This window comes from Oncorhynchus keta, unplaced genomic scaffold, assembly GCF_023373465.1.
Source record: "Oncorhynchus keta strain PuntledgeMale-10-30-2019 unplaced genomic scaffold, Oket_V2 Un_contig_5685_pilon_pilon, whole genome shotgun sequence".
NCBI classification, from domain to species: Eukaryota; Metazoa; Chordata; class Actinopteri; order Salmoniformes; family Salmonidae; genus Oncorhynchus; species Oncorhynchus keta.
Window position 1 is genome coordinate 448,866 of NW_026288440.1, and position 23,848 is coordinate 472,713.

Below are 23,848 nucleotides of genomic sequence, written 5' to 3' on the forward strand. Positions count from 1 at the left end.
ATACGACTTATGTTCCAACATTGCCACCTGCTGCTGAATCATATCGTATGTTGTTCCTACTAAAAAGCAATCAAATGTCTTAAAAACCAGCCTGTTGTGAATTAAATCAAAACACACACCGTCATCCAAAAATTATTTTACTATTTAGTTCAAGTACAAAAATACAAAATCAGAATACAACTGAATTATAAAGGAATAAATACATTCCATCAATTAAGAGTAAGTAATTTGTTGAGTAGGCTAAGGGTTAGTAGTCTCCAAACTAACTGAAGCACTACACTGAGAATGCACTTTAACTCTGAACAATGTAACAGTAAAAAGATATACAAAATCTGAATATAGAATGGATAAATAGCCAATGGGATTTCAGATAGTCCTCAGCGATAGCAAAACAACTAGATAACATTTTGCTTTTTGTTTTTACAATAAATGAGAACGTTGTAAATAAAAAAATAAACATTGGTAGTAATAACATTGGTAATAGGTGTGTATGCAGTGAGCATATTAGCACATTATGTCATTCACAGTAACCTGTAAGCACAATGTACTGGCTTCTCCTCTAAGTAACTACAGGGGTTCAGGATCAGATCTCTAAAAGAGACACAGAACAGATTGTCAGACACATTCCTTCATCTGGAAACATATGGTACATGAAACTGTCCTCAGAACCAACACTGCATGACATTGAATTAACAAATATATATTTTTTGCCTGTTTACCATATGCTTTTTTTTTTTTACATATGTTGTTGTCGATACTAACCTTCCCTGTGGAGTACTTCCTGATGATTTCATTTGTCAGGATGGCATTGAAGGTTCTGCAGACCAGAGACAGGTTCCAGTAGCCTCTCTTTCCATCCACACGCAGTACGTCCCGGAAGATCCACACCAGCGACTCAAGAGGAAGCTGCAAGAAAGTGCATCATTTCAATGGTTCCAGTGTTTTAGCTGCCTATTTTGGTGAAGTGTTTGTTGTTGAACATTTGGTTCCTAAAGCAGTGGAGTTGTATATAAAAGAGGCCAGGAAAGTCACTAGGTAGGCTACATGTCAAACTCCAGAAGGCATTTATGGGTGATTCCTCACAAAACTAGAAACAACAATGATGATTTGGGGGATTTTCACTCAATTTAATCAATATTAGTGTCCCGTGGAGGAAGGATTGTTGACATTTGTATCTTAAATCATATTTAAGAACCCTTCTATAGATTACATTATGAATATCCCCCAAATCACTGTATTTTTTTGGTTCTAGTTTTGTGAGGAATCATCATAACATAAGTATATTTATTATATGAATGGTAATCCAATCGTTATTTTCAGTTGAATCCTGTATGGAGAATCAAAAACAGCGTCAGCGGTTTGGCTAACTGGGCTATCTGAATTGTGTCCACCCACCAACCCTTCTTTTACACTACTGCTACTCTCTGTTCATCATATATGCATAGTCACTTTAACCATATCTACATGTACATACTACCTCAATCAGCCTGACTAACCGGTGTCTCTATGTAGCCTCTCTACTTTTATAGCCTTGCTACTGTATATAGCCTGTCTTTTTACTGTTGTTTTATTTCTTTACCTACCTATTGTTCACCTAATATATTTTTTGCACTATTGGTTAGAGCCTGTAAGTAAGCATTTCACTGTAATACCTGTTGTATTCAGCGCACGTGACAATTTGATTTAAATATGATATTAGGAAAGAAGGAAAGTAATTTTCTGGTTGTTCTATGTGAGATAAATCTACAGGTACTGTACTTACCTCCAGGAGATGAGGTTTCCCCAGACCATGGTACCTCTGAGCATTCTGGGAATAAAGAAGAGGTGACTGAATAGCTAGGTTCTAGAGTACTGATCTCTGAGTTGTATTGAATCAGTGAGATAATCAGACATTGTCTTTTCATTTGGCCTACCTCTCTCCCCTACCCTCTATAAGACCAAACATATTAAGCCCAACCATTGACAGTTTACCATTCCAGTCAGCACTCTCTCTCCTTGCAACTGCTGGGTTGCCAGGTCCGTTTCCTGGGCCAGTAGTGCGCCAGTGTCCGGGAACCTGTCGCTTTGTTCTTCTTCCATGTCGATGTCCGGAAAGAGGTCATTGTCACGCTCTTCCCTCCGCCCTCCTCTTTCCTGCGTCCTAGTATAAGTGTAGCCGGGCAACGAGCTCTCGACCACCAACAGGCCTTGTTCGCCCAGGCACCGGTCGAAAGCTTCCTGGAAGGCCGACGCCGTCACGTTCACCTTGTGTTTCCTCTTCATGTGGTTCTTGAAATTCTTCTTGTTCAGTCTGATTCCGCAGAGATCGCACTGGACCTTGGTGGTACGGCACCAGGGTGGCACGTCCATCTTGGATTCGGCCAGGTATCTCCTCAGGGCCTCCTCGTTCTCCGCAGCGATGTACTCTTCGTGGTGTTTCCTCTTCATGTGAACCTTGAAGTTCTTCTTGTTTAGGATGATGCCGCAGTGGTCACACTGAGTTTGTACAGGAACTGCGTCCCTTTGGGAAGGTCTTTGCGGTCTCTCTGTCTCAATCAGCGGCGTAGGAGGGCAGCTGTACACTTCGGGCGAGGAGGGTTCCGAATCCTGGCGTGTGACCGGATTGTGACTGGCAGAAGCATCTGGTTTTTCCATTGGAGGTGTGTCTGTGTTTAGAGTTTGAAGAGCGACTGGTAAGCTCGGAGGGGTGGCAGGTCTGGAGCTGGAAGGGACAGCAGGTATAAATGTGAGAGGCAGGACAGGTGTGGATGTTGAATGGGCGAGAGGTCTCTGGGCTGGAGAGGGATGTTGCTGGAGGGGCGGAGCAACAGATGGAGATTGAGCTTGAACACGGGCAGGTCTTTGAGTCCCGTTCCGCTTCCTGCAAGCTCTGAAATGTTCTATAAACAACGCTTTTCTGCAGAGTACATGGTCACAATAGCTGCAGTGGTAGTGAGGGTAGTCTCTGCACGTCAGTTTGCAGTTGTAGACAATGTACTCTGACAGAAAAGGGTGACAATAAAACAATCAGTGTAAAAAAAAAGAATGTTAGATAGTGACTTTAAAAAGTCAAGTGTACAAGGACATTAGCACGTACAACATGGCATTCGTACAACTCAATTGAACAACTACAAAGCATTACTGAGTACAAGGAAATCATTATTTTCTGACACTGCGGTTTCCAAAGTTCCCCTCACCGTCATTCTGAACTGCACTTTTCAGGTGGCTCTGGATGTGTGGGATGATCCGGTGTAACTCGTTGGGTTTGAACGCAGACGGTCGGCAGAAGGGGCAGTGGTAGAGGGAGCAGCACGTGGTGCACGGTTGTATCTTGGGAGTTTCACCAACTCGGAAACTGGTAATATGTTGCTGTGGAAAAACAAAGACAATAATGAATAGTCAATAATAAAGAGAAAATGTTCCGAAAATCCAGAGACGCAAATTCTACATGGTCCCAAATTGGGGACCAATAGTTCAGCAACATGCAGATACAAAATGTTTTGTATAGAAATGACAATTCTTTGTTTCCTACATTAATACATCAGAAAGCCATGTCCTGTCTACTCTACAAAAATAGTATGTGGACATCTGTTCGTCCTCCCTTTGCTGTTATAACAGACTTTCCACTAGAAAAACAGCCCCAGACCACTATTCCTCTTCCACCGGTATTGTCTGACACAGTTCATACTACACATTGCAGATTCTTCCTTTGGACTGCCAGATGGTGAAGTGTGATTCATCACTCCAGAGAACGAGTTTCCACTGCTCCAGAGTCCAATGGCGGCGAGCTTTACACCACTCCAGCCGGCACTTGGCACTGTGCATGATGATCTTAGGCTTGTGTGTGGCTGCTCTGCCATGGAAGCCCATTTCATGAAGCTTCTGACGAACAGTTATTGTGCTGACGTTGCTTCCAGAGGCAGTTGGTACTCGGTAGTGAGTGTTTCAACCAAGAACAGACGATTTTTACACTCTACGCGCTTCAGCACTCAGCGGTCCCCTTCTGTGAGCCTATGTAGAATACGACTTCGCGGCTGAGCCATTGTTGCTCCTAGACTTTTCCACTTCACAATAACAGCACTGACAGTTGATCGGTGCAGCTCTAGCAGGGCAAAATTTTGACAAACTGACTTGTTGGAAAGGTGGCATCCTATGACGGTGCCATGTTGAATGTCACTGAGCTCTTCAGTAAGGCCATTCTACTGCCAATGTGTGTCTATGGAGATTATATGGCTGTGTGCTCGATTTTATACACCTGTCAACAACGGTGTCGCTGAAATAGCCAAATCCACTCATTTGAAGGTGTGTCCACATACTTTTGTATATATAGTATATTTCTATCCACAAAAATGTTATTTACTATGTGTACAGTTTCTTACCTTCCTGGGTATGTCACTGGAACTGACTATGGGGTCAGGGGTCATTGCGGGGGGCCCAGTGTTCTCATTGGAACTGACTATGGGGCCAGGGGTCAGTGTGAGGGGCCCAGCCTCATCAGTTGGTGCTGTGGATACCTCTTTCCACAGAGCGTGCTGATTGCCATTGACACCGTCCACCTCAAGAGTGTTAACTGGAAAAGAGAGAGTGAGAGGTCAACTTCACCAATTCTTGGCAAATCATTAGCTCAAAGGCTGACAACAGGCATTTAGAAAAAAATCGGTAGCCTACCTTCCTCTTCGTCCGCATCATCGGCATTCGCCGCGGGTGAATCGCCCGACGAACTGTTAATTATTGGTGAGTCGCCGGTGACAGGCGTCAGCCCTTTGCCACTCACCGACCTGTACTTCGACTCCGCCAGGCTGAGTTGCTTCTCTAGCAATAGGATTTGCTCCTTGCTTTGAGAGACTTCTACACGTAACGCTCCACAGCAATCGTCCACTAACTTGCAAATCTCGGTCACAGCAGCTGAGGCTAATATGCCCATGACAGAGCTTATCCGTTGATGCAAAACACGCGTTACCGACATTTTAAACACTTGTTTTTGTGAAACCTGGTCACAACTACTGATAGCTATGACGATTCAAAAGAATTCAAAACGTCTAATAAACAATTTTGTCCCCAGCTTGTTCACGAAGTAGTGATATTTGTAAGAATACCTGGATTGTTGTCAATGCGCCGCCATCTTTAATAACTGTGTCTTTGAGCACGCATCCGATCAGCGTTCAGAAAGTTTAGATAGAAAGCGCCACCTACCGCGTGGAGACTAGAATGTGCATTATCCAGAGTCAAATCTTTGAGCACTAAATATTATTTTGGGACATCTCTGACGACAGCTTGCTAGAGAGGAAAAACGAATGAATTATTCCTATGGTTTGCAGAATCATCGTTTAACATTGAGTAATTAAAAAAAAATTATGCTTATTGGTTATCATGTTATCATGTTATAAACTGAGCACTGGAGTAATCTTAACCCCAGACAAACTATATGGAGGTTGTATTAGTCTCAAGACCTTGTGCAAAGTAAAATGATTAATTTCCAGTACATCATATATGTTTATTGTTTTTACAACAGATATAGAATGACCAAGACAACGTGATCTGCTGCACCATCGAGAGCATGGCTGCATCACTGCCTGGTATGGCAACTGCTCGGCCTCTGACCGCAAGGCACTACAGAGGGTAGTGCGCACAACCCAGTACATCACTGGGGTTAAGCTTCCTGCCATCCAGGACCTCTATAATAGGTGGTGTCAGAGGAAGGCCCTAAAAATGGCCAAAGACTCCAGACACCCTAGTCATAGACTGTTCTCTCTGCTACCGCACGGCAAGCAGTACCGGAGCACCAAGTCTAGATCCAAAAGGCTTCTAACAGCTTCTAACCCCAAGTCATAAGACTGCTGAACAGCTAATCAAAAGGCTTCTTAACAGCTTCTACCCACAAGCCATACGACTGCTGAACAGCTAATCAAAAGGCTTCTTAACAGCTTCTACCCACAAGCCATACGACTGCTGAACAGCTAATCAAAAGGCTTCTTAACAGCTTCTACCCACAAGCCATACGACTGCTGAACAGCTAATCAAAAGGCTTCTTAACAGGCTACCTGGCTAATCAAAACTATTTGTACTGCTGAACAGCTAATCAAAAGGCCCAGCTTCTACCCACAAGCCATACGACTGCTGAACAGCTAATCAAAAGGCTTCTTAACAGCTTCTACCCACAAGCCATACGACTGCTGAACAGCTAATCAAAAGGCTTCTTTAACAGCATATTACCACAACGACTGCTGAACAGCTAATCGTGTTAACAGCTTCCTTACAATTACGACTGCTGAACAGCTAATCAAAAGGCTTCTTAACAGCTTCTACCCACAAGCCATGACTGCTGAACAGCTGGTACAACCCTGTAACAGCTTCTACCCACAAGCCATACGACTGCTGAACAGCTAATCAAAAGGCTTCTTAACAGCTTCTACCCACAAGCCATACGACTGCTGAACAGCTAATCAAAAGGCTTCTTAACAGCTTCTACCCACAAGCCATACGACTGCTGAACAGCTAATCAAAAGGCTTCTTAACAGCTTCTACCCACAAGCCATACGACTGCTGAACAGCTAATCAAAAGGCTTCTTAACAGCTTCTACCCACAAGCCATACGACTGCTTAACAGCTAATCAAAAGGCTTCTTAACAGCTTCTACCCACAAGCCATACGACTGCTGAACAGCTAATCAAAAGGCTTCTTAACAGCTTCTACCCACAAGCCATACGACTGCTGAACAGCTAATCAAAAGGCTTCTTAACAGCTTCTACCCACAAGCCATACGACTGCTGAACAGCTAATCAAAAGGCTACCTGGACTATTTGTATTGACCCCCGCCACTCCCACCCCTTTTTATGCTGCTGCTACTCTCTGTTATTATCTACGCATGGTCACTTTACCTACATGTACATATTACCTTAAACGCGTGTTACCTTAATTACCTTGACTAACCTGTGCCCCCACACATTGACTCTGTACTGGTACACCCTGTATATAGCCTCCACATTGACTCTGTACTGGTACACCCTGTATATAGCCTCCACATTGACTCTGTACTGGTACACCCTGTATTTAGCCTCCACATTGACTCTGTACTGGTACACCCTGTATATAGCCTCCACATTGACCCTGTATATAGCCTCCACATTGACTCTGTACTGGTACACCCTGTATATAGCCTCCACATTGACTCTGTACTGGTACACCCTGTATATAGCCTCCACATTGACTCTGTACTGGTACACCCTGTATATAGCCTCCACATTGACTCTGTACTGGTACACCCTGTATATAGCCTCCACATTGACTCTGTACTGGTACACCCTGTATTTAGCCTCGCTACTGTTATTTTATTGTTGCCCTTTAATTATTATATATTTATTTTTTACTTCAGTTTATTTAAGTAAATACAAATATTTTTCCTAACTACATTGTTGATTAAGGAAGCATTTCACTGTAAGGTGTTGTATTTGGCACATGTGACAAATACAATTTGATTTGTCAGCGACGTTTTTGACCGTTGCTTATTGGAAACCCTCTTATCCAAATAAGGCCGTTAAAACATTCTGTGCCAAATGTCCCATCCAAACACACCTCTATCCACACCCTTCACTCGATTTAACAGAGCCTTAGCCAAGCCAAAGACAGGCTCAATAAAGACTCAATAAGTACATTGAAATACAGACTTTCAGTCATATCAGACCTTTTCTCATCCCATTTTATGCTGTCAACAAAAAGCACCATATCCATGTTGTTTTAAGAGCCAGAGATTATCGTAGACAATACCGCCATCTTCCAGAAAGTACTAGCCTATGCAATGTCGTAAAGTACTTAAAAAAAGGTTTATTACAGGAAAACAATACAGGTTGAGGTACATAAAATGGGCAATTACATTTGAAATTGCATCACATTTAGCTCTTTGGCGAACACATAAAGTCACTTACAGTCAGTAGTAAACAAAGCCAATGTTGAAAGCAGTTTGAAAAGGTGTCAAGCAATTAGCAATATCTTGTTGACTAACAGCGATAGTTGTGCACGCAGATGAATGGGTATTGTGTGCCACATCCGAGGTTCCTCCAGCCCTGGCCCACTACAAAAAGACAAACAAAAATCGTAGTAGTTTTATCTGGCATATTTTAACATGTCTTACAGTTCTGGGACCAGGCTACCCGTCATTACTTTTCAGGTAATATCATACTAATGTGAGTGTTCCGGATTTACATTTACTATGTCTAGTCCATGAGACCAGGCGGAACATCTTTAAGTTCATGTCTTACCAGCAGATTGCAGGTACATGCAGGAGTTGCTGGTTGCGGTGCTCTGGCTGTACCAGTTGGTGTAATACATTCCTGAGCGGTCGATCCACATCCAATATCCCTGAGTAAACAAAGAGTCATAAGTCTTACCTACAGCTTGTGAGAGCAAAATTGCAAGATTATGTTATAATAGTTTTATTGCATCAAATGGTTGTTTTTTGCAACCGAATAGAGGGTTCTTATAACTCTATTGTGAACTGAAAGTGGGCCACTGGGAGATAACACTGACAGGAGATTTATGATGTATTTTGGGTGATAAAACCTAAAGAGACCTCATTCCATAGCATGAGTTAATGTTTCTGTTCTATATGGTACCTGGGAGAGATTACCCCAGGGCCAGACCTGGTCTCTACACAAAGATAACTGTTTTTACAGCAGATATTGTCTGCTGTGGATTATAAGTATCTTTCATACTAGTCTTAACCTTGTGACCCATTCCATACATCTGTTGTTCATCATGTAGGTTGAAAGGGGTGTATCTTGGCTATAAAAGACCTTTGTACTTTTATCTCGGGGCTCTCAATGAATCAGCTGAGGGTGTTTCATTGACCATCCATCATTATTGTAGAGCACTCAATCGATTAACTTTATATATGTGTGTTGTACTGACCTGATCCCTTATTAATACTTAATAAATATTTAGTTTAGGTATAGCTCTGACTTGAGTGATAAGTTAGCCTCCCCTCATTTGATAGTAAAGAAATTAACCACCACAAGCTGCACTGCTGTCCCTTACCACTAACAGATCTGATATAATACTAGCTGCATGATTAAAATATCAGTAGCTATGCTGAGGCACAGAGTTTTTCCTGTTCTTGGGGGGGAAGCTCTAGGACCTAGAATTGTTTCTGGTCAGGTCACTATGTCGAAAATGTCGGGCAACCCTTTCTCTCACCTGGAGGTAGAATCCACCGATCCAGGCGGTGGCTCTGTTGGCTGTTCTGGTTATCTGTTGCAGGTAACGATACTCAGGGGAGGAGCTGGCGGAGGCCAGGCTGGCGCCCAGTTCATTGCAATGTTCCTGAAAGAAGAGCGGGAGGTGAGGGGTGAGACACGTACACCTAATGGTTCCTAATTGCACTTTTAATTTTTATTTATTTAAATGTAGCCTTTAGGTCTATTGAAATCTAGATAGGTCTTATTCGAAAGACATAAACTATAGAATAGGCTAAATATATTCTGTCAAACCTTGAAAGACTTATTTGCACTGTTTATTTATTCGCACTAATATAGGTTATTTTCGTAGGCTACTTATTTATTTTAGGCTGCTATACAGGCAAAATGCATGTCCTGAAGCCTATTTGTTTTTAGCATAAGACAATATATATATTTTTTAAGTGTTATGAAGTATGTTATAAATATCGATTTGTTTTATCTGATTGTATTTAGGATTTTTACAGTTAGGTAGGCAAAAGGCATATAGCCTAATGATAATTATCGACCTATTCGTTTTTAGCCGAAGCCAATTCAGTGTTATAAAGAATATTATAGGCTCAGGTTTTATCTGATTATTGTTGACTTTATACATAAATGCAGAATTTGTAAGTTATTGAAAATAAAGTTGTTCGTGAGACAATTCCGACAGACTCAACGTTTTTTGTTCCTGCTATTGATGCTGCAAGGGTTTATACCCGATTGCCCGTTGCGCAATTACCTCAGCGTCGAACCAGGACCGAGGTGTGTTCACAAACATGTAACACTTGGACTGGTAGCTGAACCATCCGTCAGGGCAGAACCTGCGTGCCGCTGTGAAGACAAGATAAAATACAACAATGATTTGACATCGCAATACAAGGAGTTGATATTGACAGGAGTATGACCTTTGATCTCATAATATAAAACATGAACGTGCATTTAGTCATGCTGGTGTTTTTTCCCCTCCCTGCTAACAGAAAAACAAAAAACACTTTTCTTTCATTGCGTGACCATGCATTGCACGATGTACAGAAAGTCCGCAATCGTAGAACCAATAAAGGTGATAGTTGTTATTTTATATCATTCACCATAAAAGGTGTCAACATACCTTTAGGTGCCACAGCCACCTCTTTATCAGCCTCAGTCTGTACATCCTCCTCTGGAAAAGCACAAAAAATAAAACAGTCCTCGATATTACTATTTAGCCACCAGCAAATCACTATGTCAGGGAGTTACAGATACTATATACATATGTTTGTTTGCATAGGTATATTTTATAGGTGACAGGTAGTTAAAATAATTTGTTTCGTACCTATGTGAAGTATGACAAAACAGAATGCCTCAAATATAATTTATCAACAAACGAGGCACATAATACACAACACAATCTCACACTCACTTCCTGCAAATATGTACAAACAATATTTGCAGCAGATTTCAATGTGAAGTAATTGTAATTGATCAGGAAATGAGGTGATGCTCCACAATAGACAGTGATGCTCCTGCTTGATTAAAGCCTATAGAGAAGAACTGACCTGGGGCGTCACTCAGCTTCTCCTCTGCTACAGGAGCCTCAACCTCAACAGCCTCCTCTGCGGAAGCACGGAAACAAGGAAATCAATTTGACTTTCATTCAACTGGGAATTGGGAGAAATATTGATTCAGTGCTCTATTACTGCTCTCAGTACAAACATAATTAGAGCTACAAACCTGGGGCACTTTTTGGCTCTTCTACCGCCACAGCATCGCTCTCCACAGGAACTTAAAGGGGAAAACACAATTATTGTCATTATTTAGTAACAATGAATTACCCTGTGCTGTATTAGTGACATTGTTGAGTATTTGGCTGACTTACCTGCTGCTGCCCTAGCAGAGAGGGCGACACAAAGTAGTGCAAAGATGATCAGAACCTTCATGGTGGTGATGATGGTGGTGCTGCTTGTCTGGATGAAAAGGGAGAGAACGTGTTGGAGAATCAACTAGAGAGAGTGATACACAATCATTTCAGACTACCACTAGACAAGAATATTTCCCCACAGAAGACAACCTTAAAAATCTAGCTAAAAGTTAATCACCACCACAGTAAATACATACATTAAATTAAGAAAGGGTGACAAAATAAGACAAGTTGACACTCGGGAACAGACACTATATGACTCTTACCCGTTGTAGTAGGTAAATCACTGTTGTTCTCCTCAGGTACTCTTCCTCAGGTAGGCCAGTGATGGAGTGGAGATTTCTCCGCTGTTTATGTACTGTTCTGTCCAGCATGATTTCACTGACGCACGTGCTGTGAATTACGAAACAGCATTGGACTTTGACGGTTTATGATTTTGTATTTATACTTCAGATGAAAAATCCCATGCTAGGAATTCAAATATAGCACTTTCAAGGTCAGCAGAACATGGCCAGCCCCTGTTTGAAGGTGTGTTCCTGTAAGAGATTGCAAAATAACACAAATGTCCTTATTGTGATCGTGTATGGAACATTGCCAAGGAAGTCACGTTTATTATTTCCCGACCATAAACCATTTCCTTTTCATCCAAGGAGTGGGTCAGACATGAAAAGATTTAGTTTGACTTAAATTAAATACAATATTGAAGCAATATCATCAATGTCAATATAATACCAATATCATTATATTATACATCTTATATATACTATATGGCTTTGTGTACATACTTCAGATCTGATTTCGAATTCAAATACAGCATTTATCAAAGACAAGGACAAGAATGTGTGTTCCAGTAAGTTATGATGAAACCATAATTGTGATAAGGAAATTGTAAACATGGAAAATCAATACGGACATGGATTGATTCAATTTACAGTACGTTTTTCTCAGCACTATTGACCTTGAGATAACGTAGGGGTATGTTAATTTATTTATAATCACTTTATTGTTCTTTTGCAGCGATTTGTCTAACATTTCCAGTCTCTCCAACTTAAAGCTGCAATCACCAGTTGAAACAATAACAAATCCTGCCCTGTTCCTGTAAAAAGCTGAGGGATGGGGTTGTAAAAATGTTACCACTCGGAAATTCACCTTCCATCGATCACAATGATAGTTTTAGCCATGTTTTGAGGCTATATAGTGTTTGTTTATACTTACTTTATTTACACTCATTGAAGTAAAACAAGTTTATATTTTGGATTATGATGAGTTACGACAGTTGACCTAAACTCAGCATTTAGGAGTTATATTCTTCAAGAATCAATGGGTACATAGCATTAATTTATTAGTCCAAAAATTGATGTAGCAACAGCAGATTGCCTCTTCAATGTATATCGGAGGGACAAAAGCAGTAGACCAATTTCCATCCTGTATGGAATGTCTTTATCTTATTTCTTGAAAAGACAATCCACATTGACAATAAATCTTTACTGACAACATGACATAATAGATGACAACAGCCTAAGTCAAAAAGGTTTTGTCGTGCCCTTTTCACGACTGTCTTGGTGTGTTTGGATCATGACAGATCGTTGGTGATGTGGACACCAACAGTAGACTAAATTAAGTGGGGGAAAAATACCAAATGATTAGGGTGATGCACATGGGCTACTAACATCCTACTACACAACATACACTTAGTAGTCTAATGTCCATTGCAATAGACGAGCATCTTTTCCAAGCTGCTTCACAATGCAGAAACAGAAGATGGGCTCCTGCTCATATGAGGCGTTCCGGCTCGCAGAAGCCAAGGCTACTTACGACACAGGCAGCTGGTGGCACCTTAATTGGGGAGGACGAGCTCATAGTAATGGCTGGAAACACATGGTCTCCATGGGTTTGATACCATTCCAGTCACCACATATTGATGATACATTTAAGTTAGTCTGAAACATAATATTTTTTCATGTCCGACTCACTCCTTGGATGACATCAAGTCAGTTAAGGAAGCAGTTTATGGACAGCAAATAATTAAAGGTGATCTCCAGGGCACCGTTCCAGACATGATCACAATAAGGACATTGTTATTATTTTACCACCGCTTACTGGAACACAGTAAGTGACATTGATAAAGGCTGTATTTTAATTCATAATCTGGCAGCCTGGTCTCAAAGACTAGACGTAACATAGTAAACCCAAATTAGAATGATATGTTACATTTTACCAAATTAGTATGATATGTTACATTTGTATGGTTACATAAGACAGACGGTTACTTCAGGCAAAAACGAAAGAAGGGTGGTTGGTCAAAAAATAAGGTAGGGTGGTTGGTCGGGGTGGATGAGTGGGCATATAACATGAATGTCTAGCAACCCAAAGGATGTGTATTCAAATCTTATCATGGACAACTTGACCATTTGCGCTAATTAGCAAATATTTACTACTTTTTAGCTACGGAGCAACTACTTAGCATGTTAGCTAACCCTTCCCCTAAACTTAAGCTTTCAACCTAACTCCTAACCCCAAACATGACTAACGTTAGCAACCTAGCTAACATTAGCAACCTAGCTAAACTGAGCCACTTAACTAACATTAGCCACAAAAAAAATGGAATTCGTAACATATATGTTTTGCAAATTCATAACTTTGTACGAATTGCAATTTGTAACATATCATACACATTTTTATTCATACCATATAAGATGAAAGGGATGATGGACATCCCAAAAAATTAAAACGTAACATACCATACTAACGGCAGTGTCCTGGATTTACTTTTACTATGTTATGTCTACCCCCGAGTCCAGGTTGAAACTGGAATTTTTCATCTGAAGTATAAACACAAAGCCATAAAGTGTCAAAGTCCAACGCTGTTTCGTCATTCACGGCAAGTGCTTAAGTGAAAGTTTGCGGGACACAACTGTATATAAAGAGAGTACGAATCTCTACTCATCACTCCATCACTGGCCTACCTGAGGAAGAGTACCAGAAGAAAACAGTGATTTACCTACTACAAAAGGTACTACAGCATCTGTTGCAGAGTGTCGACTCATTCAACATGTCTTATTTTCTCTCCCTTTCTCCGTTTAGATGTATGTATTTACTGTGGTGATGATGAACTTTCAGCTATATTTTTAAGGTTGTCTTCTGTAGGGAAATACTCTTGTCTAGTGATAGTCTGAAATGATTGTGTATCACTCTCTCTAGTTGATTCTCCAACACGTTCTCTCCCTTTTCATCCAGACAAGCAGCACCACCATCATCACCACCATGAAGGTTCTGATCATCTTTGCACTACTTTGTGTCGCCCTCTCTGCTAGGGCAGCAGCAGGTAAGTCAGCCAAATACTCAACAATGTCACTAATACAGCACAGGGTAATTCATTGTTACTAAATAATGACAATAGTTGTGTTTTCCCCTTTAAGTTCCTGTGGAGAGCGATGCTGTGGCGGTAGAAGAGCCAAAAAGTGCCCCAGGTTTGTAGCTCTAATTATGTTTGTATTGAGAGCAGTAATAGAGCACTGAATCAATATTTCTCCCAATTCCCAGTTGAATGAAAGTCAATTTGATTTCCTTGTTCCATGTTTCTGCAGAAGAGGCTGTTGAGGTTGAGGCTCCTGCATCAGAGGAGAAGCTGAGTGACGCCCCAGGTCAGTTCTTCTCTATAGGCTTTAATCAAGCAGGAGCATCAATGTCTATTGTGGAGCATCACCTCATTTGAGCATCACATCATTTCCTGATCAATAACAATTTCTTCACATTGGTACAAAACAAACTAATTAAACTACAGTCCATGTATAAAATATTAGCTATGAAAATAAATATATTGAATCTCATTGTCTGTGATTTGCTGGTGGCTTTCAAAGTGATATTCTTGTCTTATTATGTGTTTAGGTGTCTTTTCAGAAGATGAGAATGAGGCAGTTGAGGTGGCTGCAGCAGCACCTAAAGATAAAGGTAGGGACTCTCCATGATGAATGATGTTAAGTTAACCATCACTGGTTCTACTATTGATGCCTGTGTATACCGTGCAATGCATGATCACAATGAAATGTTTTGGTTTCCCATCAGCAGGGAGGGAAAATCACCAGCATGACTAAATAAACATTCATGTCTTACATTATGAGATCAAACGTTTTTTGGGGGGGAAGTTCATACTCCTGACAATATCAACTCCTTGTATTGCGATGTCAAATCATTGTTGTATTTTATCTTCGTCTTCACAGCGGCACGCAGGTTCTGCCCTGACGGATGGTTCAGCTACCAGTCCAAGTGTTACATGTTTGTGAACACACCTCGGTCCTGGTTCGGAGCCGAGGTAACGCACTTCTCAATGTAATATATTTAGTGTCGCAAATCTTGACGTGAATATGTTACTATGACTGCAAATGGTTCACTTTCAAAAAATGTGCGTTTGTGTCTGTATAATGTAATGTCACTATGAGGGAGCGCAACACGTTTGTTCATGTGCAGGCCTACTGTGTGAGTGTGTGCACGTGTCTGACCCCTCACTTCACCACTCTTCTTTCAGGAACATTGCAATGAACTGGGCGCCAGCCTGGCCTCTGCCAGCTCCTCCCCCGAGTATCGTTACCTGCAACAGATAACCAGAACAGCCAACAGAGCCACCGCCTGGATCGGTGGATTCTACCTCCAGGTGAGAGAAAGGGTTGCCCTGAAAACCTCCGCCATCTAAGCATACGTAGCGCCCCAAGTTTTTCTGACAGTGACCGGTCAAGAAACAGTTCCGGGCCCTAAAGTTTTCCCTCAGAGCACATGGCCGGAAAACACTCTGAGCCTTGTGTTTAAATAGCTTCTGATATTTTAATCATGTAGCTAGGTATGATATCAGATCGGTTAGTTGTAAGGGACAGTAGTGCAGCTAAGACTTATGACTCTTTGTTTACTCAGGGAACTTGGATGTGGATTGACCGCTCAGGAATGTATTACACCAACTGGTACAGCCAGAGCACCGCAACCAGCAACCCCTGCATGTACCTGCAATCTGCTGGTAAGACATGAACCATAAAGATGTAGCATAGTCCCAGAACTAAGCCGATGAAATGACCAACATTACTTTTCTTTTGTCATTTTTCCTCTGGTAGTGGGCCAGGGGTGGAGGAACTGCGGATGTGGCGGACAATTACCATTCATCTGCGTGCACAACTATCGCTGTTAGTCAACATTGTGAAGATACTGTTAATTGCTTGACACCTTTTCTAACCGCTTTCAACATGGACTGTTTACTGACTGTAAATGACTAAGTGTTCGCCAAAGGGCTAAATGTGATGCGATTTCAAATGTCATTTCCCATTTATGTACCTCAACCGTTATTGTTTTCCAGTAATAAACATTTTTTAAAGTATTATGACATTGTATAGGCTGGTACTTTCTGAAAGATGGCAGTATTGTCTAAGACTGGTACATTTGCTTTTTAATTCTACGCATATAAAATAGATCAGTATAAAGGATTTGAGACGAGGACAAAAAGACTGGAGGGTCCTCAATTTATTAAGCCTCAATTTACCCATTTATCGAGATCTGTCTTGGGCTTGACATCTTTATACTGTACATGGCAGAAAAGTGAGCCGTAAAAAAACCTAATCTCAAAATATGGTGGGGAAACTAACTTTAGAATTCATAGAAGATAAAATGGCACCTTTTTATAAGTTGTTCTATTCAAACAAAGCTTTTTACAATGAACGTAGGTCATACACAACCTGAAGAAAGTGCAATGAAATAAATCGGGGTTCTACTGTCATCAGTATAATTTACGAACCAAATAAAAGTAACTCTGGGAACTCACATCTGTCCAATCACCCGGCCAATGTTATCTGATCATATTTCGGCAATCAAATTGTTTTAAATGGGGCGACAGGTGGGTTCTTGGGGCAGCAGGTAGCCTAGTGGTTAAAGGGCTGGGCCAGAAACTGTAAAGGTTGCCCGATGGAATCCCTGACCTGACAAGATACGTATCTGTCATTCTGCCCCGAAACAAGACAGTTTACCCACTGTTCTAGGCTGTAATTATAAATAATACTTTGTTCTTAACTGTCTTGCCTAGTTAAAACAAATGGCTAATGAATAGAATGGGTTAATTAACTTGAATGGGACCGCCATTCTATTTATATGCGTTTAATTCCATCAGATAACTTAAACAAAACTAGGCCTAAGCAGTCAACATATGGTATATTTTTGTGGAGGGCGTAATTGTCTAAGGCAGTTGTTCCCAAACATTTTATAGTCCCATACCCCTTCAAACATTCAACCTCCAGCTGCGTACCACCTCTGGCACCAGGGTCAGCAAAACACAAATGTTGTTGGTTTGCCATCATTGTAAGCCTGCCACACACAAACTATACAATATTTGTATTAAACATGAGAATGAGTGAGTTTTTGTCACAACCCGGCTCGTGGGAAGTGACAAATAGCTCTTGTAGGACCAGGCCACAAATAATAATATAATAATTATCAATACTTTTGCTCTTTATTTAGCCATCTTACATATAAAACCTTATTTGTTCATCAAAAATGGTGAATAACTCATCACCTTGACATTGTCCGTAAGCTTCAGTTCATTTCCACACAAAAAAAATCATACAATGATGGCAAGACCTGTGTGTTGTAATCTAGATTCAGATCATTCAGGTGAGAAAAACCTTGTCATCATGCTTCCTGACTGGTGGCTCCTGAGATTCCTCTGTTGCTGTGGAGGTCCTCATTGCTGCCTGCCCTTTCAACCCTCCTGCAGCCATCTGTAACGACACATTCATACTGCTCTAAATAACAATAGCCAGGCCATTTCATCAAAAACAATAGAGTGGTATAGTTTGGCACACACTCAGACACCCACACTCTCTAAAGGTGACATACCTTGGTGATGTACTCATCTTCTCTCTTGGTCTTTCTGGCCCAGAGGTTCGTGACTTTGTCATACCAGTGCTGCTCCCCGAGTTCGTGACAAACCCTCATTCTCTATGCACATCATGGCCATGTTCTGGTGGAGCTGATCGTCCAACTTTTCCCCTTTCACAAAGTCATAAATGCGCTTCAGGCAGGTGAAGCTTTCCTCCACGTCAGCTGAGGTCACTCCAATGGTCGCCACAAGGCACATCAGCTTGTAGAGCTCTGGTAGTGGGTTCTTCTGGGACCGGATGAAACAGATCCATTCACAGAGCTTGTGGCTGTCCTGCTGCTGTCCTTGGCCTAGGTAGAATGCCTTCAGGTCCACTCTGAGCCTGTCCATGTTGAAGAAGCCCTCGTAGAGCTTCACTGGGCTATCCACCACATCTGTTGCGAAATGGATGTTCATGTCAGTGAACTTCGCTGGATCCAGCAGCTTGAGGAAGCGTAGGTCATCCAGATGTGCGTAACAAACCTGGATCTGAGAGATGACGGTTTCCAGAGCTTCGTAGTACACAGCCTTGAAGTGTGTCAGAGGGTCTAAGTCATCCGTCTACTTGAGACTTTTGCATGGCTGTTGAGCCAATCTCTCAGCCTTCTGGTAGACACTGTCAAAGGCAGAGTCAGACTTCTTGCTCTGGATGTGTTGAACCAGCTCCTCAATGCTAGCTTTGCAGGCTGCCACATCCATTGCTTTGTGCTTCAGAGTGTCAAATGCAACATCAATGTTGGAGAAAACCTGCGCGTAGGTGAAGAGCTGGAACAAACTGGAAATCCTCAAGTTTCGAAACAAGATTGTTTGCTTCATAGGATGATTCGCCATTTACCCAATCCAGGTTCCCAATGTGGTTGATGGTGTCGTAAAATGCGTGGTAGGTGTCTGCCACTTCACTGAGTACGTCCAGTGGTAGTCGGTCAGCATTCACCTCATTCCAAGTTTCGCTGAAGAACCTCAGTCGGTGGGGAACAAAAATGAGGGGAACGACCTCAGATCACAAAATATCAACTTCAGTCAACAGTGCTGAGACGGTGTGAGTAGGAGTTGACGAAGACAGTGTTGTGGGCCATCTCCCTCACTTTTTCCGTCTGCATGTTTAGCTTGTGCGCAGACACGGCCCATCCATTGTAAGACTGTACCACAAGTTTTTTTTTTTCACAGTCATGGTCGGCCATTTCCATACATATAAGGTCAGAAAGTGAAAGAAATAAAAAGTTATTCTAGCAATACTTAATACCCAGACCAAGTGAAATACGTATTGTCAAGAACTGTTTTCCCAATGAACAATAGACAGTTCTTAAACTAATGGTCTTTTTCTTCTGTATCTGTCGAACCTGAGCAGTTCAGATGGGATCTTCAAACAAACACTGGGCGAGCAGCTATCCCATAATCTCAAAGTTTTATGTGGACAGAATCAGGACAGAATACAATATTTTATCATTACAACGTTAAAGCATGGATTGGATATAATGTACACAGTGAATACCAGCTGATTTGTCAAAATTACATCTGTTAAAACAAACAAATAAAATATATGTAGGCTAATATTTGTGGTACAGTAAAAAAGGTCAGTAGGGAAAACGACCTTGATCAGAATAAACTTTTCACTAGCCGCAAGGTCAAAACTGGCTATATCGTAAAAATGTATGTATTTTCATTTTTGCTCTTCATGTTAAGGTTAGGGTTATAGGTATAAGAATAGCAGTGTGGTTAGGTTTAAAATCAAAATGTAAGAAGAGAAACTGTAGAAACGGGCAGGTTTATGACTTTGTAGCTGTGGAAGCTAGTGATGACCAATAAACTTTGAGAGAAACCTAACTCAACAGGGGGTGATCTATTTCTGTCCAATCAGAATGTGAAGGGGTGATTTGGCTTTGTGTGTCAATCCCCTCACACTAATTGTTACCGCCACAGTAATGATAGAAGTTGTAGTCGTAAATGTCGATGTACTTCGTAATCGTGCAAATTAAAATGTCAGCTAAAATTTAACTAAACATTGATCAAATTACCTAAAATAACAATGTGATATTATAAGAAAAAACAATAAATGTATGCACAGGTCAATCTGTCCCACACACATGTAGACACTTTACTAGAAACACTCAAGTCTCCTCAACAAAGCAATAGAATACGCAGAGTTCAACAAACTTGGTTTTAGGTTTAGAATTTCCCCCACGATAGCACAAGACCACTAGCATGGGTACCAGTCTGTTTAACTAACATAATAATATAATAATAATATATGCCATTTAGCAGACGCTTTTATCCAAAGCGACTTACAGTCATGTGTGCATACATTCTACATATGGGTGGTCCCGGGGATCAAACCCACTACCCTGGCGTTACAAGCGCCATGCTCTACCAACTGAGCTACAGAAGGACCACAACATACCACTCCTTGTACTCTGTGCCATTGCCAAACAATAACGTTATTTCCAACAACAAATCAGCAACTCCTCACAAAATCCAGCTGCATATTAAACGCTGAGATTGAAGAAAGGCCAGTCTCTGTGGCCCATAGCACAAGGAGTGGAACGTTAGCTAAACAGACTGGTACCCAGACTACAGGACCACAACATTCTAGTCAGAACGCAGATTAGAATGTTACGGCCATGGAACATTTGGTGCCAACACGTAAACATAGACAGTCGTTTGCTGTAGTCACTCTGTGTATCTACAGCTCTTTAATCTATACACAAGTGTTTCTCCAGGCAGTGTTTCTGAGTGAAACACTTGCCACACAGCTCACAGCCAAAGAGCTTCTCCCCAGTGTGAACCCTGTTGTGAGTTTTAAGGTTACAGAGGTAGGCAAAGCTCTTGCCGCAGTAGTTGCAGATGAACGGACGCTCCCCCGTGTGAGTGAACTGGTGGGTCTTAAGAGTTTGTTTCGTACCGAAAGCCTTCCCGCATATCTCGCAGCCAAAAGCCCTGCTGTGACTGGAGGAGTGTGCGATGAGAGCTTTCTTATTGTGAAACGTCTTGCCGCACGTCTCGCAGTCCAACCTTGAACCGAAGCCGTGAGCTGCCACCATGTGATTCTTCAGGCTCTGGGTGTGGCAGAACGCCTTTCCACACTCCCCGCACTCGTGATTCCCCTCCCCTCCCCTGTGACAGAGCTGGTGCTTCTTGAGGTTGTTAATCTGGGAGAAACCCTTGCCGCACTGCTTGCAGACGAACGGCCTCTCCCTCGTGTGAACCCGCTCGTGGATTATCACCTGGCTACGGTAGTTGAAGCGTTTGTTGCAGTATGAACAGGCGTGCATTTCCCTGCCCGTGAGGTGGTCGACCATCTTGTTTTCTGCGACACTGGGGGTGAAGCTGACGGTGTCGCTCTTTGACCCCGACTCAGACTTGACCCACATCTCCAGCTCCTCGCTGAAGTCTTGGCTGGTGTCTTCTTCCTTGGGCTCTGCTGTGGAGCTGTGGTACGCCTCTGACTGGCTCTCGTCCATGGCCTGGAAATCATCTTTTAGGGACAGGCCACCTGCAGAAACAGTGAGAGTCAAGTGACGGTTTTTGAGCATTGGTTGACAATGACAACGTAGTTTAGTGGGAAGAACAACATGCGTTTTAACATTCAAGATAGTTTTCATTTAAAGTCGGTTTTAACATAAGATAAGATAGATAAGCTAACAACTGGTTTATCCCTGTTGGGAAATGTTGGTTGCGGCTCCTAGCATACATACATGCACATATTCAAATAGAGAAGGGCCAGTAAACACAGGTAGAAAAAGTGCAGTTCACACAACAGAACACTGTCAACATAATCACAGTGTTAGTAGTATTGTCAGATATAACTACCATTTCCTTCTCCACCGATAATGATGTGCTCTGCTTCCTCCGGGTGACTAGCCTCCACAACCTCCTCCGGCCTGTCCTCACCTTTAGGGTCTGGTTGTAAAATGACCTGTTTCACGTCAGGACACTGCAACAAATAGGAGGTTAAATGTTTAAACTATCATTATACCACTTCTATAACATACAAGCCATTGCACTCCAAAGCTAACGTTGTTCAGTTTGTGTCCACATACAACATGGGTGAGTGACTGCCACTGACCGACAGGACCTTCGTATTTTAGATCAATACTTTTCTCTGACACACTGGGTTTCTAATGTGACATGAAAACATGGACTGCTACACTCGCTATTCATTAGTTGTCAATATGCCGTTAAAGATTTTTTTTAAATTGGGCAATTTGGTAAAACAAGAACATAATGAAAGGTGTTGTTCCATCCTAGTCTTATAATTAATTTATACAATACACCATCCATATAGCTAGGCCAACATTGACATGCAGCAGTTCAGGGACCAGACACCATAAATATGAGTGTCAACCAACTTCTTCCTTCGCTGTTCTGCGCTGCGGTGCACTGGTTTCTCCCAATTCGATGGCAGCATCCACTCCATAGTGCCTCTCACTCACAACCAACTGCTGGTCCGGAAACCAGTGGTCCCCCACGCCTTTATTATTCTCTGCACACAACAATAAAATGGTGATGTTTGCTACTTATAGTGACTTTCAACATGCATGATTACACAGAGCTAGCTACAGTCGCTACAAGAGAACATCGTCACACTCAACTTACGGATCTCGTCGCAAAGCTGAACTTCTAAAGATATATCTACAGAAGAGGTGCCCTGCTTTGGTCTCTCGGTCCCGAGCTCGATTTGCATACAGTACAATGCCTTCCGAAGAGCGTCGTTCTCTCCTTGTTGTCGGGATATCTCCGAGAATAGAAGGGCAGAACTGTAATCGACCAGTTTTGTAATCTCTGCAACGGCAGACGTCGTCAGCGTCTCCATAATTGAAGAAAGTTGTGCCTGGAAAGACCCGTTTGGACACATGTCGACAGTTCTGACGAGCGCTCAATACACGGAAATCTCACGATTGCTGAATGGTCGACGTTGATCAACATCCGGTAGAGAAGACTAAACTCAATGCTACGATACAAACATGTACCTTTTGCTCCAAAGATTTCTCCATGTCCCTTCGATAGCTCAGTTGGTAGAGCGGAGGACTGTAGAACGCAAAATGCTGAAATCCTTAGGTCGCTGGTTCAAATCCGGCTCGAAGGAGGAATATTTTTCATCAATGCGCCCCCCAAAATATTTTTACCTGTTGTTCGCACATCCCCCTATAGAGAATTATATGTGCATTTCCAGTTTCTTAAAGAATAGTCAAGGTGTACGAATCCAATCATACAGAAGAATTCAAAACACTTCAAGTTTATCCACAGTTCTCTAAAATCCATAACTCAGTTGCTAGAGCGGAAGACTGTAGAACACTAAATGCTGAAATCCGGATCGAAAAAGAAACCTTTTCCTACCGCATAAATGCGCCTAAAACATTTGCCTGTTGTTCGCACATTCCCCGATAGAGAACAAACGTGCATTTCCAGTTTCCTAATTAAAAAATAATCCAAGCTAACTCACAAATGAGGTAAAATGAAGTCAGTTGGTAGAGCGGAGGACTGCAGAACAGCGAATGCTTATATCCTTAGATCGCTGTTACAAATCCGTGTCGAAGGAGGATATTTTTGTATTCATGTCATAAATTTAGCATTAGCCATGGATTTATTCAAAAGTACACAATGACTTATAATATATTTTTATAGTGGTATTGATAGATTTGCAATGTAAAATGGTATGTATGTGTAATAACCGATTAAATTCATTGTGACAGGTTGCACAAGTTTAAAAAAAGGAAAATTATTAAGTCTCTGACCGGCAATCGAACCCGGGCCGCGGAGATGAAAGCGCCGAATCCTAACAACTAGACCACCAGGGACGGGTACTGCAGTGCAAATCGGTTCCAAGTGTGAGCTGTTACATATTCATTGTGACAGGTTGTACAAGTAAACATGTAG

General features: G+C 41.8%; 4 protein-coding genes and 1 non-coding gene across 5 annotated transcripts; 2 read left to right on the plus strand and 3 right to left on the minus strand.

Annotated features, from left to right (window-relative positions):
• Positions 1-121: 121 nt before the first annotated feature.
• On the minus strand, positions 122-5,132 carry LOC118372644 (uncharacterized). The gene is made up of 7 exons (XM_052510392.1): positions 4,648-5,132; positions 4,359-4,549; positions 3,177-3,348; positions 1,972-2,978; positions 1,763-1,807; positions 763-906; positions 122-591 (listed from the first exon to the last, which is right to left on the minus strand). The coding sequence occupies exons 1-7, from the start codon at positions 4,943-4,945 to the stop codon at positions 568-570; spliced, it is 1,881 nt and encodes a 626-aa protein (XP_052366352.1). The 5' UTR covers positions 4,946-5,132; the 3' UTR covers positions 122-567.
• A 2,648-nt stretch (positions 5,133-7,780) lies between these two features.
• Positions 7,781-15,603, minus strand: LOC118372646 (ladderlectin-like). The gene is made up of 10 exons (XM_035758590.2): positions 15,585-15,603; positions 11,352-11,478; positions 11,044-11,131; positions 10,899-10,949; positions 10,724-10,780; positions 10,297-10,347; positions 9,928-10,019; positions 9,169-9,294; positions 8,235-8,334; positions 7,781-8,047 (listed from the first exon to the last, which is right to left on the minus strand). The coding sequence occupies exons 2-10, from the start codon at positions 11,457-11,459 to the stop codon at positions 7,974-7,976; spliced, it is 747 nt and encodes a 248-aa protein (XP_035614483.1). The 5' UTR covers positions 11,460-11,478; positions 15,585-15,603; the 3' UTR covers positions 7,781-7,973.
• LOC118378320 (ladderlectin-like) lies at positions 13,407-16,447 on the plus strand. The gene is made up of 9 exons (XM_052510467.1): positions 13,407-14,098; positions 14,323-14,410; positions 14,505-14,555; positions 14,673-14,729; positions 14,974-15,036; positions 15,306-15,397; positions 15,611-15,736; positions 15,991-16,090; positions 16,185-16,447. Exons 2-9 carry the CDS (start codon positions 14,350-14,352, stop codon positions 16,256-16,258), a joined length of 624 nt encoding a protein of 207 aa, XP_052366427.1. The 5' UTR covers positions 13,407-14,098; positions 14,323-14,349; the 3' UTR covers positions 16,259-16,447.
• Positions 16,448-19,360: 2,913 nt separating this feature from the next.
• On the minus strand, positions 19,361-23,483 carry LOC118378321 (zinc finger protein 391-like). Its single transcript, XM_035765299.2, has 4 exons — positions 22,568-23,483; positions 22,321-22,454; positions 21,782-21,905; positions 19,361-21,464 (listed from the first exon to the last, which is right to left on the minus strand). Exons 1-4 carry the CDS (start codon positions 22,824-22,826, stop codon positions 20,665-20,667), a joined length of 1,317 nt encoding a protein of 438 aa, XP_035621192.1. The 5' UTR covers positions 22,827-23,483; the 3' UTR covers positions 19,361-20,664.
• Positions 22,969-23,057, plus strand: trnay-gua (transfer RNA tyrosine (anticodon GUA)). Its single transcript is given in 2 exon segments — positions 22,969-23,005; positions 23,022-23,057. It is a non-coding gene; the product is annotated as a tRNA-Tyr (tRNA).
• Positions 23,484-23,848: the final 365 nt, after the last annotated feature.

Coding starts and splice junctions, on each gene's coding strand:
- LOC118372644 (XM_052510392.1), bottom strand. CDS start 4,945: ATGTCGGTAACGCGTGTTTTGCATCAACGGATAAGCTCTGTCATGGGC. Junction 4,550..4,647: donor TGATGCGGACGAAGAGGAAG/GTAGGCTACCGA, acceptor TCTCTTTTCCAG/TTAACACTCTTGAGGTGGAC. Junction 592..762: donor GGAAGTACTCCACAGGGAAG/GTTAGTATCGAC, acceptor TGTCTCTTTTAG/AGATCTGATCCTGAACCCCT.
- LOC118378320 (XM_052510467.1), top strand. CDS start 14,350: ATGAAGGTTCTGATCATCTTTGCACTACTTTGTGTCGCCCTCTCTGCT. Junction 14,411..14,504: donor CTCTGCTAGGGCAGCAGCAG/GTAAGTCAGCCA, acceptor TTCCCCTTTAAG/TTCCTGTGGAGAGCGATGCT. Junction 16,091..16,184: donor CATGTACCTGCAATCTGCTG/GTAAGACATGAA, acceptor TTCCTCTGGTAG/TGGGCCAGGGGTGGAGGAAC.
- LOC118378321 (XM_035765299.2), bottom strand. CDS start 22,826: ATGTGTCCAAACGGGTCTTTCCAGGCACAACTTTCTTCAATTATGGAG. Junction 21,906..22,320: donor GCAGAACAGCGAAGGAAGAA/GTTGGTTGACAC, acceptor TATTTGTTGCAG/TGTCCTGACGTGAAACAGGT. Junction 21,465..21,781: donor TATCGGTGGAGAAGGAAATG/GTAGTTATATCT, acceptor CTGTTTCTGCAG/GTGGCCTGTCCCTAAAAGAT.
- LOC118372646 (XM_035758590.2), bottom strand. CDS start 11,459: ATGCTGGACAGAACAGTACATAAACAGCGGAGAAATCTCCACTCCATC. Junction 10,781..10,898: donor AGAGCCAAAAAGTGCCCCAG/GTTTGTAGCTCT, acceptor GTGCTTCCGCAG/AGGAGGCTGTTGAGGTTGAG. Junction 8,335..9,168: donor TCGGTGGATTCTACCTCCAG/GTGAGAGAAAGG, acceptor TTGTTTACTCAG/GGATATTGGATGTGGATCGA.